Raw genomic sequence first — 15654 nt, 5'->3', positions numbered from 1 at the left:
AAGGATTGAGGAGGATAGAGGGACGTACGCACCCTCCCTATGGGGAAAGGGCCTGCGTAGCGGCAAAGCGACATGTGTCAAGTCCGGAAGCCGAGGGATAGTGAGCATACAGGTGTATCTGACGGCAGGAGGTATAGATGGGAAGAGCCACCACGCAGCCCCCAAGGGACAAGAGTAGGTGGTGCGTGTTATCTTATCCATGGTCCGTGCGCATGCGCACATGCGCTATGCGTTCAAGCAAAACTGGGCAAGTCGCATCGCCCGTAGGATGCGGCGACGCCCTAGCTACCCGCCGGCACTCGGCGCACGGCACCGCAGCGTCCCCCACACGGACCCAGCATGTTTCTGCAAGATGCGACTCTGCACATTTCGTGCATACCATCCACGAGGGGTCCGACTTGTGCGGGTAGGCGCGTTTGGAGGGCCCGTACGTCGAGCAGTAGGTGCAGGTGCGGACATGCAAATCTTCCCGCACCGTCACCAAAGTCCATCCTATGATCAACCGCCCGAGGGTGGTAAGGAAGCGGAAGGAGGCTGCATCGACGGCAAGGACATGGGGGAAATTTCCGGAGCGTTCGCGGAAAGAGACTCGCACTTTACAGAATTCAGGATCGAGTTGATAGGTGGGTTGCGCGCACTGATAGCGGCGAGGGGGCCATGAGCGGGTACGTCAGGATCGACGCCTGATATGTGAATATGAGGTTGTCGATTTGCGCCACCTTGATGGAAATCGTTGTACGCGTTATCGGGTTCCTTTCGATTGCAGCCTTAAGATGTTCGAAGGAGAGTCGCTCATTAGTGAAGATTGTGATGCCGTGTCGTGTACGGCACATAGAGACGTCACCGATTCCCTCCGTGATCGGGTCTATGTTTGTCTTCAGAAAGGCTACAACATCGCTTGAGGGCGAGGCGGAAGGAGCGATAGGGGTGAGGAACAGGAGAAATTCGTGCTCTCGCCTGATTGCATCGAGCCGTGGAGGAAGTACCGTCGGGTTCGGGCCCGTTTGTAGAACCTCTGGAGGGGTCCTGATTGGGGGCTGCCGGGTCGTGAGTGGAGCAGCCTGCATACGAAGACGCGCCGCAGCCGCGTATGTCCTGGGCTGGCAAGGAGGAGGCGGTGGAGCTGCCAGCGTATCGCCAGCAAGGCACCCCCCCGTCTGCTGTAGCTGGTCCCGCAACTCTTCAACGCGACCCGCCTGATGGGCAGCAATCGCACGCACGTCAGAACATTCCTGCAATATCTCGGCAAGCCAGGATACAATTTGCGAGCGTTGAGCATTCGCTACTTTAGAAGAGGCATGGAAGATCAAGTCGGTGATTTGTTTTTACTTCTCTACTATGCGGTGGATGGAGGCGGTTATCCGTTGTTCGGAATCCAGTGGAACAGTGGAAACCGAGTTGCTGCAAACGGAAGGCGGGGAACTGAGGGCAGCAGCAACAGGAGGTAAAAGGGCGGTAGTGGGGCCGTCCCTTGCAGGCGGATCGCGTTCCCCTCCAGGTATCTCGGCTTCGAGAACCACCGCGTCTCCTTCATCAGAGAATACTGACACACTTGAGCCGTCCGAGCGAGGCGTTTTGACACCACTAGGGGAGTCTCGCCCGGACGCCTGCTCGTCCTGGGGAACCTCAGGCTTAGCCATGGCCGCGTACATAGGTGGCCATGGCCATCAGCCGGCCGGCTCACGGTTTTAGATGGTCGAAAAAAGCAAAAGGAGTACATAGAAGCCCCAATCGCACGACGGGGCAAGTCCTGACAGACTTGAAAGGATCCTCAAAACAAGGTTGAGTTGGTGAGGTCGAAAAAAACCTCACCTTTTCCGAGAAAACTCAGGAGCCGTACCGGTGACGACGCGTGTGGCTGTGCTTGCGGGTGCTGCTCGTGGACTGCTCGTCTCACTTCTTGACCAACCACTTCTGCTAATGAAGAGACCACTGTAAGGCGATTGTTCGGCTGTTGCCTCTGAAACTCTTCTCGAAGCCCAGATCTTACGAGTTCTCGTAACACCTCGACGCTGTTCCCGAACATTGCCGACACTGCATCCACAGATGCGACGTTCATATCGCGGTTGTGGAGGCTCGCTCATTGTTGAAGTATCCTTTCCTTCGTTGTCAACTTGGAGTGGCATTCCGCGACGGTGCGTGCAGGGTTCCGAACTAAACCGGCAGAAAGCTCTTTCCTCACACCGTGCATCAGATGCCGAAGCTTCTTGCCCTCGCTTATGCTCGGATCGGCGCTGTGGAATAAGCGGGATGTATCTTTGAGATACATTGCCATGCTTTCGTTGTTTCGTTGGCTTCTTGCTTGCAAAGCGGCTTCAGCTCCTTCCGTGGGGTCTGCACTCGGATACGTGGCCAACAATTCCCGTCGGAAGTTATCCCGCGACCGGAGGGCAGCTTCTTGGTTTTCAAACCACGCTAGTGCACAGTCTTGCAACGCGAAGTAGACGTTGCTGAGCTTTCCGTTTTCGTCCCATCCATTGTAGTCCGCGACGCGCTCAAAGCCTTCTAACCATTCCTTGGCGTCTTCGAAGGTGTCGCTTCGGAAAGGCTCGGGCGTCTCCGGCTGATCAACGACGATGCGTGTTGAAGCGGTCTGGGATGTAATTTAGTGTTGTCTACTGCTGCTACTCTAGTTGGCTCCGGCGAAAGAGGAAAGTCAGGCGACTCACAACGTAGACGACGGTTCGTGCGCTGGTGGACAGGCGTGAGCTCGTTGGGTCTGAAATGGCATGGCTCCGTGCTGCTTTCTTATACTCGAATGGGGCTCGACATCATTACCCAGCATGTCAAACAGAATTGTAACGAACAGTTGAAGGAGTTCAGACACAACTACTTTTTGTGGGCAAACTTGTTTTCAAGCAGTAATTAAAAAGATCAATGCAGCGTTCCCAACAGGAGATAGGAATGCCCTCTTATCTTTACCTATCGAGCGTCGCTTTACCTCTTTTTTTTCTTGTATCCCGCGACAACAGTCGCCTACGATGCGAGTGCGTGCGGTGAATGCACGTGCCATTATGCCTTCGCCTTTATCACCAATATGCCGTTGTCCTTTTGGAAGGCGCACGAAAATGAGCGCGTTGTTTAAAGATGGTTTCTGCCTTTTGTCAGTATTTCATGTTAAGAGGCGTGAAGGCGGGTGACATAGGTGCCGAAGAATAGCTTTGCCGATGTGGAGCGTCACGAAGCAGTGCCGCAGCGGACCCCGTCGGCTTTCCGGTCCACACCCAGTGAAGCGGAGGTGATGACATTCGCCCTCTAGGCGGCTGCAGCCAGCGCTGCTCAGCCGTTCCGGAATACGAAGCCATCGACTTCCGGGTTGGTAGCTGAAAGGGCTTCGTCTACCGAGGGGAATGCTTCGGGACGGACAAACCGCTCGAAATAGCGGGTGTCCAGCTGCTTTGATGAGGTGATGGACAACTCTTCGAGCCAGACGGCGCAGCAAGTGCCTATGCAGCTGCGGGAGTCCGGCGACCTCTCCAAAAAAGTCATAATAAAGGAACGCCGCATGACAGGCCCGGAAAAGGGCTTATAGGTTAAGTCAGATTTCATACATTAGACACACAGGATGATACTTTTCTAAAAAAATGTACAGACAGTTACTACAGTGGAATATCAGGTGTCTTCTACGCAATGTAGATGATTTTAAAGAACTTCTTCATAAACTAATTCCAGAAGTGCTGTGTGTCGAGCGAACAAACTTAACATCTGCACAAAGAAACTTTCTTACACAATATAATTTTTTTGGAAAAACCGCGATGAGGCTAACATCTCATCCTGCGGTGTAGCCACAGTCGTCGACAAGAGTTTCGCTAGCTAGCATTTGACTCTACGAACACCGCTTGAAGCAGTGTCAGAGCGGGCTGTTCTTTCTGGTCTGTGTATGTAGCAGGCAACTATCAACTGAAAAAAACATGTTTCTATAATCTCATAGGTCAACTGCCGGTACGTACTCATGGGTGATTTTAACCTGACAACACTTAGGGCGGAGACCCGCGTTGTGGTACGAGAGGTCCAATCGTTGAAATTTTTCTTGTGACTTATGGTGCGTGCCTGTTTAAGAACAAAGAGTGCATCTATTACAACCTCCAACACAACTCATTTATCGATAGGGCTAAGAATTGCCTCTGCCTCTCTTCTGCCCAACCTGGAATAGAATGTCATCAACAATCCTTTAGTGACTACTTCCCTATAACTTTACACTTAATAAAGCAGCATGACAACCTTCACAATATTCGTCGATGAAAATTACCATTGGCTGAGTGGAAGCATTTAAGTACAAACTTATTTATCTCATAGTTTTATCAACAGTTTTAGTATAGACAATGCCGTCGCATATTTGACCGCTTTTATTATTGATGCAGCCGAAAAATTTATCCCACAAACGAATGGTGTTTCACACAAACGGCGTGTTCCCAGGTGGAACAAAGACTGCAAAGAAGTGCGGCAGAGGCAGAATAAAGCATAAGGCACACTGCGTATATGACTGAATGGGAAAATATAGCAGTTAACACTATAAATCGCAGGGAAGGCGGGCACGTCGTCATGCAAAGAGACAAATATGGGATGGATGTTTATCGGGCATAAATTCATAAATAAAGGAGCCTCAAGGGTGGTATGTCTTAAGGAAGCTAAAGGACAAGAAATCCATCCGTTGCCTTTGGTGAACGACCAAGGGAATACTATTCAAGAGCTGGCGTACTCTCTTGGAGAGCACTTTGAACGTTTCTCAAGCTAAATCCACTACTCACAATGTTTACTGAAACACACACAAATAGAATAATGCAAGAAATTAGTCCACAGATCCCAACAAAAGGTGCCATATAAGTGTACTTTCAATATTACCGAGTTGAGGGCTGCCTTGCTTGCATGCAACAACTCGGCACAGGGACCACACAGGGTCATGTATGACATGACCAAAAACTTAAAACTAACGCACAAGTTGCACTACTCGCACTTTTCAACACTATTGGGTCTGTCGGATACCTAATATCCGTATGGAAAGAACAGATTGTGGTCCCTATTTGGAAACAGGGTAAAGATCCATCCTCAGCAGCAGCTTACCACCCCTTAGCTCTCACAAGTTGTCTTTCAAAGCAATTTGAAAGAATGACCATTCGGCGGCTCATGCATTTCGTTGAACTGAAAAAAATCCTTGACACCTATAAATGTGGCTTCAGAAGAGGGTAGTCCACAGCTGGGCATCCTGTGCCCATTCAAGGAAACATCCGTGACGCATTACTACGTAAATGGTTTTTCTTATCCATATTGCTCGATATGGTGAAGGCGTGCGACACAACCTTAGTTTACGGAATCTTGAGGCACTTGAGGCTCTTGAGGAATGGGCATCCGTTGCAATACGCTGAATTTAATAGGCAACTATTTGTCTAATCTTAACTTCCACGTCAACATCGGCAAGTTATTGTCATGTACAGTTAGTACAGGAGAAATGAGCACAGCAGGGCTTGAAAAATGGTTCTAATTGGGCAAACTAAAGTGGGTTTAAAGTTTACCCCCAAAAGAAATCTTATGTTCTTTCCACAAGAAAGAGATGCCCAGTTCCCAATCCTAGCGCAGAATTGTGTGGACAACAAGTATCTGTTAACAAAGAACACAAGTTTTTAGGGCATCATATTTGACTCTAACGTTACTTTCAATCCACACATAAATATATGAAAGCCAAATGCCTAAAAACAAATACCTTAACAAAAATTATACCTCACACAACATGGTGCTGCAACAGGAAGCGTTTAATGAACCTTCACAAGAGCCCCATTTCAAAGTTACTGGATTATGGTTCTGTAGTATATCACTCTGCTGCCCCGAATGCGCTAAAGATGCTAGATCCCGTTCACCGTCTAGGTATCCACCTGGCCACAGACACTTTCAGAACAAACCCCATTGAAAACTTACACGTAAAATCGAATCAGTGTTCACTCCATCTGCTGGTATCAAACATCAGCTTCACATATTTACTCCTAGTGCACTCTAATCATAAACATCCGTGTTTTAAAACTGTTAACGATTTGACATGTGTAAAGCTTTTCCATAATACCTTCAATAAGGCAGCCTTTCTCACAGTGTGGGGGAGCTTAGCTTTCAAGTGGGTGGGCCACAATTTGAACATACCGTAATGCCTCCAGCTCAGGTGCTAACACCTTGGGAGTGGCAACTGATAGAATGTGATATAGTTTTGTAAGTAACAAAGTAGGCACCAGAGCTCGACATGCGAATGCCTTTTAATGAAGTCCAATTGAAGTGCTCTTGCGCTGAATTCTACACCAGCGCATGAAAGTCGCATGCTGGCGTATCTTACGCGGATGTTCATCCTTTATTTTTTTCCGAATCGGATGTAGCGAACCCTCATACAAGTATGCTTACTCTATAAAGCCTATATATTTGAGTCTGTGGTCACACAAATAACGAAATTAAAGCTAGACAAGGAAGTAGTATTCGCGGACTCTGAAGGTGTCTCAAAAGCACTATTGTCCTTAAGAAAGCACAAAAAGCATGTTTTTTATTGAGCTTTACTCGTACTTGCGCAATATTGATTGAGCTCGTAGACACCTGGCAATATTGTCGGGACTCACCGTAAACAAGAGTGGAGAGGCATATTTCATGGAGACAATTGCAACAACGGCTCAGTTCAGGGTTGCCGCTCAGTTCGCAGTCGTCGCCTTCAACTGCAGTGTATAGGCCCAGATAGGGAGGCGGCATTCCTCGCCCCGCCCCCCCCCCCCGAAACAGGATCGTACCGATACTCCTCGGGTAGCACCCGGTGTGTACCGAACAAGAAAGTATTGGTGTCATTCAGAAAAATAGTGTTTCATGGGCACTACGTGCACAGCCTCAGGCAGGTCCTACGGCGCCTGGAGCAAGCTCGGCTTTGAGGGACGACTTCGTAGTTGACGTCGCTAGGGCTTCGTTGAACCTAGTGTTGTCCAAATTGTGCGCGTAGAAGTTTCTCCGAGAGGCCTCGATGGTGTAGCGGAGTCCAAAGTCTTTAGCCGGGCTGGTAGACGGCGCATCGATGATACTGATTTTAAGGTATGGGATCACGGTTTTTCTGGACCGTTATTAAAAGACGCGCGAGCTGTCTTGCTTTGAACTGAGCTTGAACAGAGCGAATAAAACAAAACGAGGAAACAAATACCACAGACAAGGGTTGTAAGCAAATACAAACGACAAGCACAGACAGCGATTGTCTGGGGTATTTGTTTCCTGGTGTCGCTGTTCTTTCGCGCTGTTCAACCTCAGTTCTAAATCTGAACCAATTAGCCCTCATCCAGACCTTAGTAATGCAAACTGTCTTGCTTCTCGCGCGCACTGTAAAAATCTACGGCGTCAGTCTCGGAATCGCTCGAATCATGAGGCAGCATAACATCCAGCATATCGCAATCACTTCTCTATCGTGGAGGAGACTGAATGAACTCATTCGCTTCGTCTCTTTTCAAGCCGTATTATAAGCAACGCTTGCATGGGCAATATTTTGTCCCAGTTCTTGTCGACATGCATACATACATACTTACATACATACATACATACATACATACATACATACATACATACATACATACATACATACATACACACACACACACACACACACACACACACACACACACACACACATACATACATACATACATACATACATACATACATACATACATACATACATACATACATACATACATACATACATACATACATACATACATACATACATACATACATACATACATACATACATACATACATGCATACATACATAGACATACATGCACAGCATGTCTCTGAGAATCTTGTTCAGGCGTTCCGTAAGCCCCCTGTTCGCGCCGTGCCACTGAGCGTGAGTACACTTCGCAGAAGCCGAGCCGTGAACGCGGTTGCCCCGTCGGTTACGATGACCGCTGGAGCACCGCGCCTCAGGAAGACGTTTTCAATGGAGAATTGTGTGCCCTCAGCTGCTGTGCTGCTCGGAAGTGCCTTGGTTCTGCATATCACGTGAGATAATCCGTCGGAGCTATGATCCACTTATTTCCAGTAGTATATATAGGGAATGGACCCAAAACATCCATCTCAATTTGTTCAAACGGCGTTTGCAGCGCTGCAATAAGATGTAATTATCCGGCAGGTCTTGGAGGTGGCACTTTTAGTCGATGGCAGTCCAGTTACGTTCAAATGTACAGCTTCACCTGTGCTACGAGCTGTGGCCAGTAATACTTCTTGATTCGCGCTAATATTCTTGTGCAGCCTAGGTGGCCTGAAGTAAGTTCAACGTGAAAGGCTTGGAATATCTCGTCGCGGAGAGTTCTAGGCACGAGTAGTATATATTGCTTCCTTATTAAAAAGATGTTCTACCTAAAAAGAACACTTGCGTGTGCAGAAGGTTGACAGGCTCCTTGAGAATACTGCAGGCATGTTCATGGTGCCGCCTTCTGTGAAATAAATTACTGAAGCGAGCTCCTGGTCCTCTTATTGTTGAGAGATGATGCCACATTGAGAACTCCAAAGAAGAATCTGCGGATTCGTCATCATCTACGCCTCTTGACTCGAACGGCGATCTGGAAAGGCAGTCAGCATCTAAGTGCTACCTTCCCAAATCGTAGACCACTGTCATGTACTCTTGAACCCGCAGGCTCCGGCGTTAAAAACCTGCAGATGGATCGTTTATCTTCATCAACCAACAGAGATAATGGTGATCACTTATGAGATCACAAGGGCAGTCATATTGGTACGGGCGGGGCATGGTAACTTCTCTCACGAGAGCCAAAGATTCCTTCTCTCTGTAGGAGTAGTTCGAGCCGGCACATGATAGTGCTCTACTCACGTAAGCAATAAATCTCTAAGCGCCGTCTTGCCACTGAAGAAGGACGGCGCCGAGACCCACTTTTCAGGAATCGGTGTGGATTATCGTCGGCGCTTCAGCATCAAAGTGGGCAAGAGCAGGCGGAGATTGTAGGTGATGCTGGAACTCGTAAAATGTTGCTTCCTGCTTGTATCTCTATACGAAGGTGACGTCTTCTCTTGCTAGGCAAATAAATAAGCTGTGAGGCGATTCGCGCAAAAGCCGCAATTAATCGACGGTAAAATGCGCAAAGGCCCAGGAAGCGTCTGACTGCCTTCTTGTCCATGGGCCTTAAAAACATTGCGAAGGCTGTGATTTTGTCAGCATCAGGTTTGACACCTTTGTGACTTATAACCTTGACCAAAGTTCTTTATAGCAAAAGTTTCACTTCTCTGGTTTAAAAGTGAGCCCGACAGACTTTATGGCTTGAAGAACTAACCGTAGCCGTCTGAGATGAACATCAAATGTGGCCGAATAAACAGTTAGATTGCGTAGGTACTTTAAGCAAATCTCCACTTAAGGTCTGAGAGAACTTTATCCTTCAACCTTTGGAGCATGGTTGGGGCGGATCAAAAACTAACAAGTAGAACTTTAGATTCATAGAGTCCATCAGGCGTCACAAAAGCATTCATTTCTAAGTCTCTGCTCATCGGCCTCTAATTGCCAGTCTCCACTTTATAAACCAATCGTTTTGAAGTAATGAGCATGCCGTAGGTTGTCGAGGGAATTGTCCATGCGCGGTAGAGAATACACATCTTTCTTCGCAACCTGATTGAGCTTGCTATAATCAATACAAAACCACAGGCTATGATCGTTCTTCTTTATAAGTACCAGGGGCGATGCCCAAGCGCTTTTTGACGGCTGGATGACATCGTCTTCGAACATTTTCTTGACCTGTTGCTGTATTCCTTCATGCCCTTTCTGAGCCACGCTGTATGGGTTCTGTCGGATAGGTATTGCTATTTCCTTCGTAATGATGCCATGTTTCGTCAGTGGCGCTTGACACCCTCGAGAGGTTGTAGAGAAGCATCCCTAAAATGGTGAAGCAGTTCTCTGAGAATCTGTTTCTGCTGCGGTGCTAAACATTGCTCAATGTCGACGACGGGTGCACATTCCATCGTATCATTTTTTTTACTCATTTTAGAGAAAAGTAGTGTTGAGGAACGTCAAATTCGTAAAGTATACCACCACGGTACTTTCAGTGCGTGCCGCGATTTTTTATTAAAATTTGTAAGCAGTACCTGTGTACGACCACCGATTAGGCTGAGGATACCCGGAGCGATGACAACACCTTGTTGGAACAGAAACGCAGTTAATTGTTCGGCTAATCTGTCATCGTTACACTGTGTTATGCAACTGGAGCAGACAAGACTGCATGATAGTGGCGGTATGCGGACGTCTTCGTCTGCAATACGTAACAATGTACATTCGCGCTCATCACCGTATTTCGTTTCCATACTAGCCTATAAAGTTATCTCACCATCCCGTATGGTAATCATGGCGCCGCACTCCCGCGAGGAGCCCATACCAAGGATGAGTGATCTGCAGCACCCTTGTAAAATTATAAAATTAACGCCAAAATGTCTATTTCCTATCTGGAGTCCTGCAGTTGGCTATAGGTGCCCACAGCATTTTCAATATAAGAGCTCGTCCATTTCGTTTTGATTTTCTTAAGGCGGTGTGCAAACTGGTCACTCATATTCGAAAAGTCTGCGCCAGTATCAACTAAAGCTGTCAGTTTGTGCGCATCAATCGATAAGTGTAGGTCGACATTCGAAAATTTGCTCACTCTTAAGCCGCTTATGTTCAGCAAGGTCCCTCTAGATTGGAAAATGGTGAAGTATACCAATTGTTAAATAGTGGGAAACTCGTAAGACCTCTAATCACAAAATAAAGGTGATTGAGCGCAAGATTTAGCGCCTGGGCGTCGCATGTGCCTTCCCTTGTACTTGTTTTTCCCTGTGCTCAACCTCCTTTCGTCAAAATGCGCCAACAATGCCACATCGCCACCCTTGTTTAAATATTAGCCCATTTCTTTGACATAAGTTCCCTGTAGAATAATGGTCCATGGTATTTGCTGCGATGTTATAAGTTAACGCGTATCATGAACTACTTTACTCCCAGCGAACACGGTTTTTGCTATATGTACTCATGTGACACCAAGCTCCTTTGCTTTATTGTTCAAAGGTGCTACTGCTCCTTTGAATAGATGTCTCGCCCTCGTGTTATGGCCCATTCTTCTGCAAGAAGAAATCAATGGTTATTATTTTTTTTTGCAATGTGTCATGCATTGCTAATCCCAATGAGAAAACATTGTGTTCTGTAAATATAAGTGTTCGATATAAGTGGCGAATGCGCACGAAATGCGCTATAACTATTTATGTAAGGCAACTTTCACTATTCGCCTATATTACCATGTTTTCCCAATCATTTATTCATCAACCAGTTTCAGCCTTTTTCTTGTCTTTCGTTGCGTCTAATTCATTCGATTGTACATTAGGTAATGTTCGAAATTTTGAGACGAACGGTATGGCGAACGATCTTCAATAGAACTCGACAATTCAATTTGCGAAATTCTTGAATACAAAATTTTTTTTACTAACTTGCAAGAGATACAAATACTTATGGAAGTCTTAAGGAAGATAAAATCGAATTGAATGATGCGATTGTACGTGTGAAAATCACGATTTGATTACGAGGTACGCCGTAGTAAGGGACTCCGGATAAATTTTGACAACCAGGGGATCTTTAAATGGCCCCTCATCAGGTCTGGCCATGTTGAGCTGACAAGCGCCACGCATGCAATGTGCGCTAACGATCGCGTTTGCTAAGTATTGCATCGCTACGCCCCACAGGAAGAGCTTAAATTTGAAACCGAAAGACCTTTGTGCTGCTACTTGCGCACGCAGCACTACCAGCCGGAGAGTCGACGCATATCCCACAAGTGCGCCTACGTGCTTGGCAGTGCTGTGACGTCGCTCGTAGTGGCATGTGATTTCTAGAATCATTGAAGGCAACATCTGTTATGTGTGTACTCTGTTGCTTCAATGGCCGAATTAAAGTTTAGACAAACAAGAAATCATAGAAACACGAATGTCTGGGTGTCTTTGTTTTACTACGCACCGCAGCAAAAGAGATGTACTTCCGTTGCTTCTTTTTTTTGCCTGTTGCCACGTCGTGCAGTCGCGTGCGCCGACAACGATACTATGTCATTTTCTACCGTGTTCCAGCGCCTGATCAAGCTCCGTGATCCGCTTGTGTCGACTTCAGTATTCGTGTAGCACTGACTTATACTGATAGTCAGGTGTAATCGTGCGCAGAGCGCAAAATTGTGCGCTGCGCCATGCGAGACAAACGCAACAGTTCGCGCGCGACATCGTCAGCGGAAGTGCGCCACGAAATAAAAAGCAAGGAAAAAAATGAAGTCGGCGCCCGTGACGTATGCGTCACACGATCCTGAAGGTCGGGTGAGTGAACGCCGGGAAGGAATTTCGCTTGCGGAGACTAGACGGGGCATGTGGTTAGAGTGTTTCTTTTTGCAATTCCACTGGCCTCCCTAAATCACTGGTTTTCGGCACTGAAATATTCCTACCTCGGCTATTAATGAACCAATTTCAAAAATTGCTGCGGCATAACGCTCCCAAGAGGCACGTAGCAACTTCCAGCGTATAACTAAATAATAATATGTGTCCTGATCAGGGGCACTTAACGTGCCTCTATTGCACTGGACAAGGGCAATTTCGCATTTCGCCGTCACTGAAATGCAACCACCACACCCGCGATTTCATTTCCTGACCGAAGGGAAACTTATTGTACTAGGACGAATGGGGGCAGATCACTTCTGATGAATACTCTCGGGCACATTTTTCTGAATGCATCAATTTTAGGCAGCCTGCAATTGAATTTGTTCTCTCACTTGAAGCAAAGTACTTTATTATGTCGATATTCGCATCGTTTTTATCTTTGAAAACAATGTGGCGTTGTACTAGCAAACTTCCGGCCTTGATGAACGGAACACTCTACGCGCGTCCGCGGCTTTGTATGTTCTCAGTTTTGTTTTATTGGCCTTGCTATTATACACCGAACACATGTAATCAGTTGTTTAAAGGTTTCGAGGAAGGCCGGACACCCATTTCGTAATGGCATTACGTGCATTTAGGTGTGACTGTCACAGGCCATGCAATGTATAAATCAGTTTTTCTTTTTTCGACTGCCAGGCTTTCATGTAGCCACTAGATTTCGTTTTGCGCAGGAAAAAGAATGTCGGATAATCTATTCAAACTTTCCGGGCGTTTTCTGAAATAGCTTAAGTTCTTTCGATTCGGAAATTCTGTTGTTCAAACAATACTCATTTTACCTATTTATATATAATTCTTCGCGATTTTACCAGTACTGTACTCCTCAACTATTATAATTTTATTGTACAGAAAGAGAATAAATATCTTAGGTCTCAACACTTCATCTTCATGACTCCAAAATACGAATTTAATTTCAGAATGGAGACTCGGTAACCTGGACAGAACGGTAAGTAGAAAAATATTATTAGTTGACTTGGCATTTAATGTTAATGACGTGGGAAAACGGAACAATTTATATTCGTTAGAAAACGACCTTTTACATGGTTCCATTTCTGATAAAGCCATGAACAGAGAAAACTCAAACAGACTTTATCGCATCTAGGGAGTGCAGCTGACAAGCTTTAAGACAATTTTTGGAAGTGTGACCTACTGCGCCTTTAGTAAATAATTTTATCACTCGGCTTTCTTCTTTTTAATAACTGCAATTGTCCTTTTTCTCACGTCTACCTTAGATAAAATGATCACTTGGCATGCATAAAAATTGTTTAAACTTCCCGTGTGCATACTACAAAAATGGACACATAACGCTCCTAGTGAGTGCAGAATAATTGACTAATGCATAACTCTACGCACTCTCCGCAACATTTATCGCTATAATATCTCAATCGACAGTGCAAAAGGCCCATGATGCAATATAGATCAATAACCGGGTGTCACTATATAAAAAATGGAAATCAACTTATGAAAATAGATCACTCAAAAATATGACCTTATTTAGGTACATTCTTTGTTTTCTCTTTATGTGTTTCAAGAACAGTCATTTAATGTACAATGGCTTACCTGTACAAATATCAATATGATTACTCAACAAGATGCAGATGAAAAGCTATATACAAGTATATTTATAACGCGATGCGCTGCACTTGGCCAAGAGGCAACAGCCCGCGCTATCCTCCAATCGTCGTCGTCGACTTCTTCCGGCTCTCCTGTTCGTCATTGGAAATACTATTCCGTAGAACTACCACCAGCGGCAAAAGCGCCGTCCCGGAGCGACTAAAGGCCGGACTCGGAAGCAGTGTAGTAGGCCTTCAGCCTACTGACGTGCACGACCTCACTAGACGCGAGAGTAGACGACGAGGTTGAGCTCACAGGAGCCATTTCGTAAGTTACAGGCGTCATCTGACGCAGCACGTGGTAGGGCCCTGTGTATCGCGAAAGGAGCTTTTTTGAATGTCCGACGTGACGAGAGGGCGACCACAGGAGCACGAGCGCACAAGGCGAAAACTGTACGTCACAGTGGCCGGCGTTGTACTGACACTACTGAGTGGTTTGTGATTCCGTCAGTCGAGCACGGGCAAGCTGGCGTGCATGGTCGGCGAGGGCGATGGCGTCGCGCGCATACTCGCATGCTGAGATCGCTTCAGGCGGAAGTGCCGTGTCAAGGGGCAAGGACGGTTCGCGACCGTAGAGCAGATAAAATGGAGAAAATCCGGCGGTATCGTGCCAGGAAGAATTATAGGCAAATGTTACGTAAGGAAGGGCAATGTCCCAGTCGTGGTGGTCTTTGGAAACGTACTTGGACAGCATATCGGTAAGAGTACGGTTTAACCGCTCTGTCTGGCCATTGGTTTGAGGATGGTATGAGGTAGTCAGATTGAGTTGAATGGAGCAGGAACGCACAATGTGAGCGATAACTTTCGAGAGGAAGTTTCGACCACGGTCAGTAAGCAGCTGTCGCAGGGCGCCATGAAGTAAGATAATGTCACGCAGGAGAAAGTCCGGGACGTCAGTGGCGCAAACGGTAGGGAGAGCCCGCGTGGTAGCGTATCGGGTGGCGTAATCAGTTGCGACGGCTACCCATTTGTTCCCAGAGGATGACGTGCGAAAGGGACCGAGGAGGTCTAATCCAACACGAAAGAATGGTTCCACAGGGACGGTGAGCGGCTGGAGATGACCGGCAGGTAGCACCTGAGGTGGTTTACAACGCTGGCAGGTATCACAGGCAGCAACATAGCGTCGGACGGAGCGAGCGAGACCAGGCCATTAGAAGCGGCGGCGATTGCTGTCGCACGTGCGAGTTGCCCCAAGATGTCCTGCAGTGGGGGCGTCATGCATCTAAAAGAGCACAGTCTGTCGTAGATGTTTTGGCACGACAAGAAGAAGATCAGATCCGTCAGGCAGGAAGTTCCTTCCGTACAGAATGCCGCCCTGCAGGACATATCGGCGAACGGATGCATCGGTAGGTGTAGAGCGCAGACGCTCGATGAGTGCTCGCAGCGATAGGTCTAGGTACTGCTCATCGTACTCACCTACGGGGCAGAAACCTGGAGGCTTACGAAAAGGGTTCTACTTAAATTGAGGACGAGGCAACGAGCTATGGAAAGAAGAATGACGGGTGTAGCGTTAAGGGATAAGAAAAGAGCAAATTGGGTGAGGGAACAAACGCCAGTTAATGACATCTTAGTTGAAATAAAGAAAAAGAAATGGGCATGGGCAGGACATGTAATG

General features: G+C 46.9%; 1 protein-coding gene across 1 annotated transcript in view; it reads left to right on the top strand.

The window, feature by feature from the left end:
• Window positions 1–3409: 3409 nt before the first annotated feature.
• LOC142591583 (uncharacterized) overlaps window positions 3410–15654 on the top strand; it is a 70171-nt gene continuing 57926 nt past the window's right edge. Inside the window, exons 1-2 of the mRNA XM_075703893.1 lie at window positions 3410–3484; window positions 13344–13372. Coding sequence (XP_075560008.1) covers window positions 3410–3484; window positions 13344–13372 — 104 coding nt within the window. The remainder of the gene's footprint in view (window positions 3485–13343; window positions 13373–15654) is intronic.

The sequence above is a fragment of the Dermacentor variabilis genome, chromosome 8, assembly GCF_050947875.1.
Source record: "Dermacentor variabilis isolate Ectoservices chromosome 8, ASM5094787v1, whole genome shotgun sequence".
Classification (NCBI taxonomy): Eukaryota; Metazoa; Arthropoda; class Arachnida; order Ixodida; family Ixodidae; genus Dermacentor; species Dermacentor variabilis.
The sequence above is the reverse complement of the archived record's forward strand: the minus strand, read 5'-3'. Positions and strand labels throughout refer to the sequence as shown.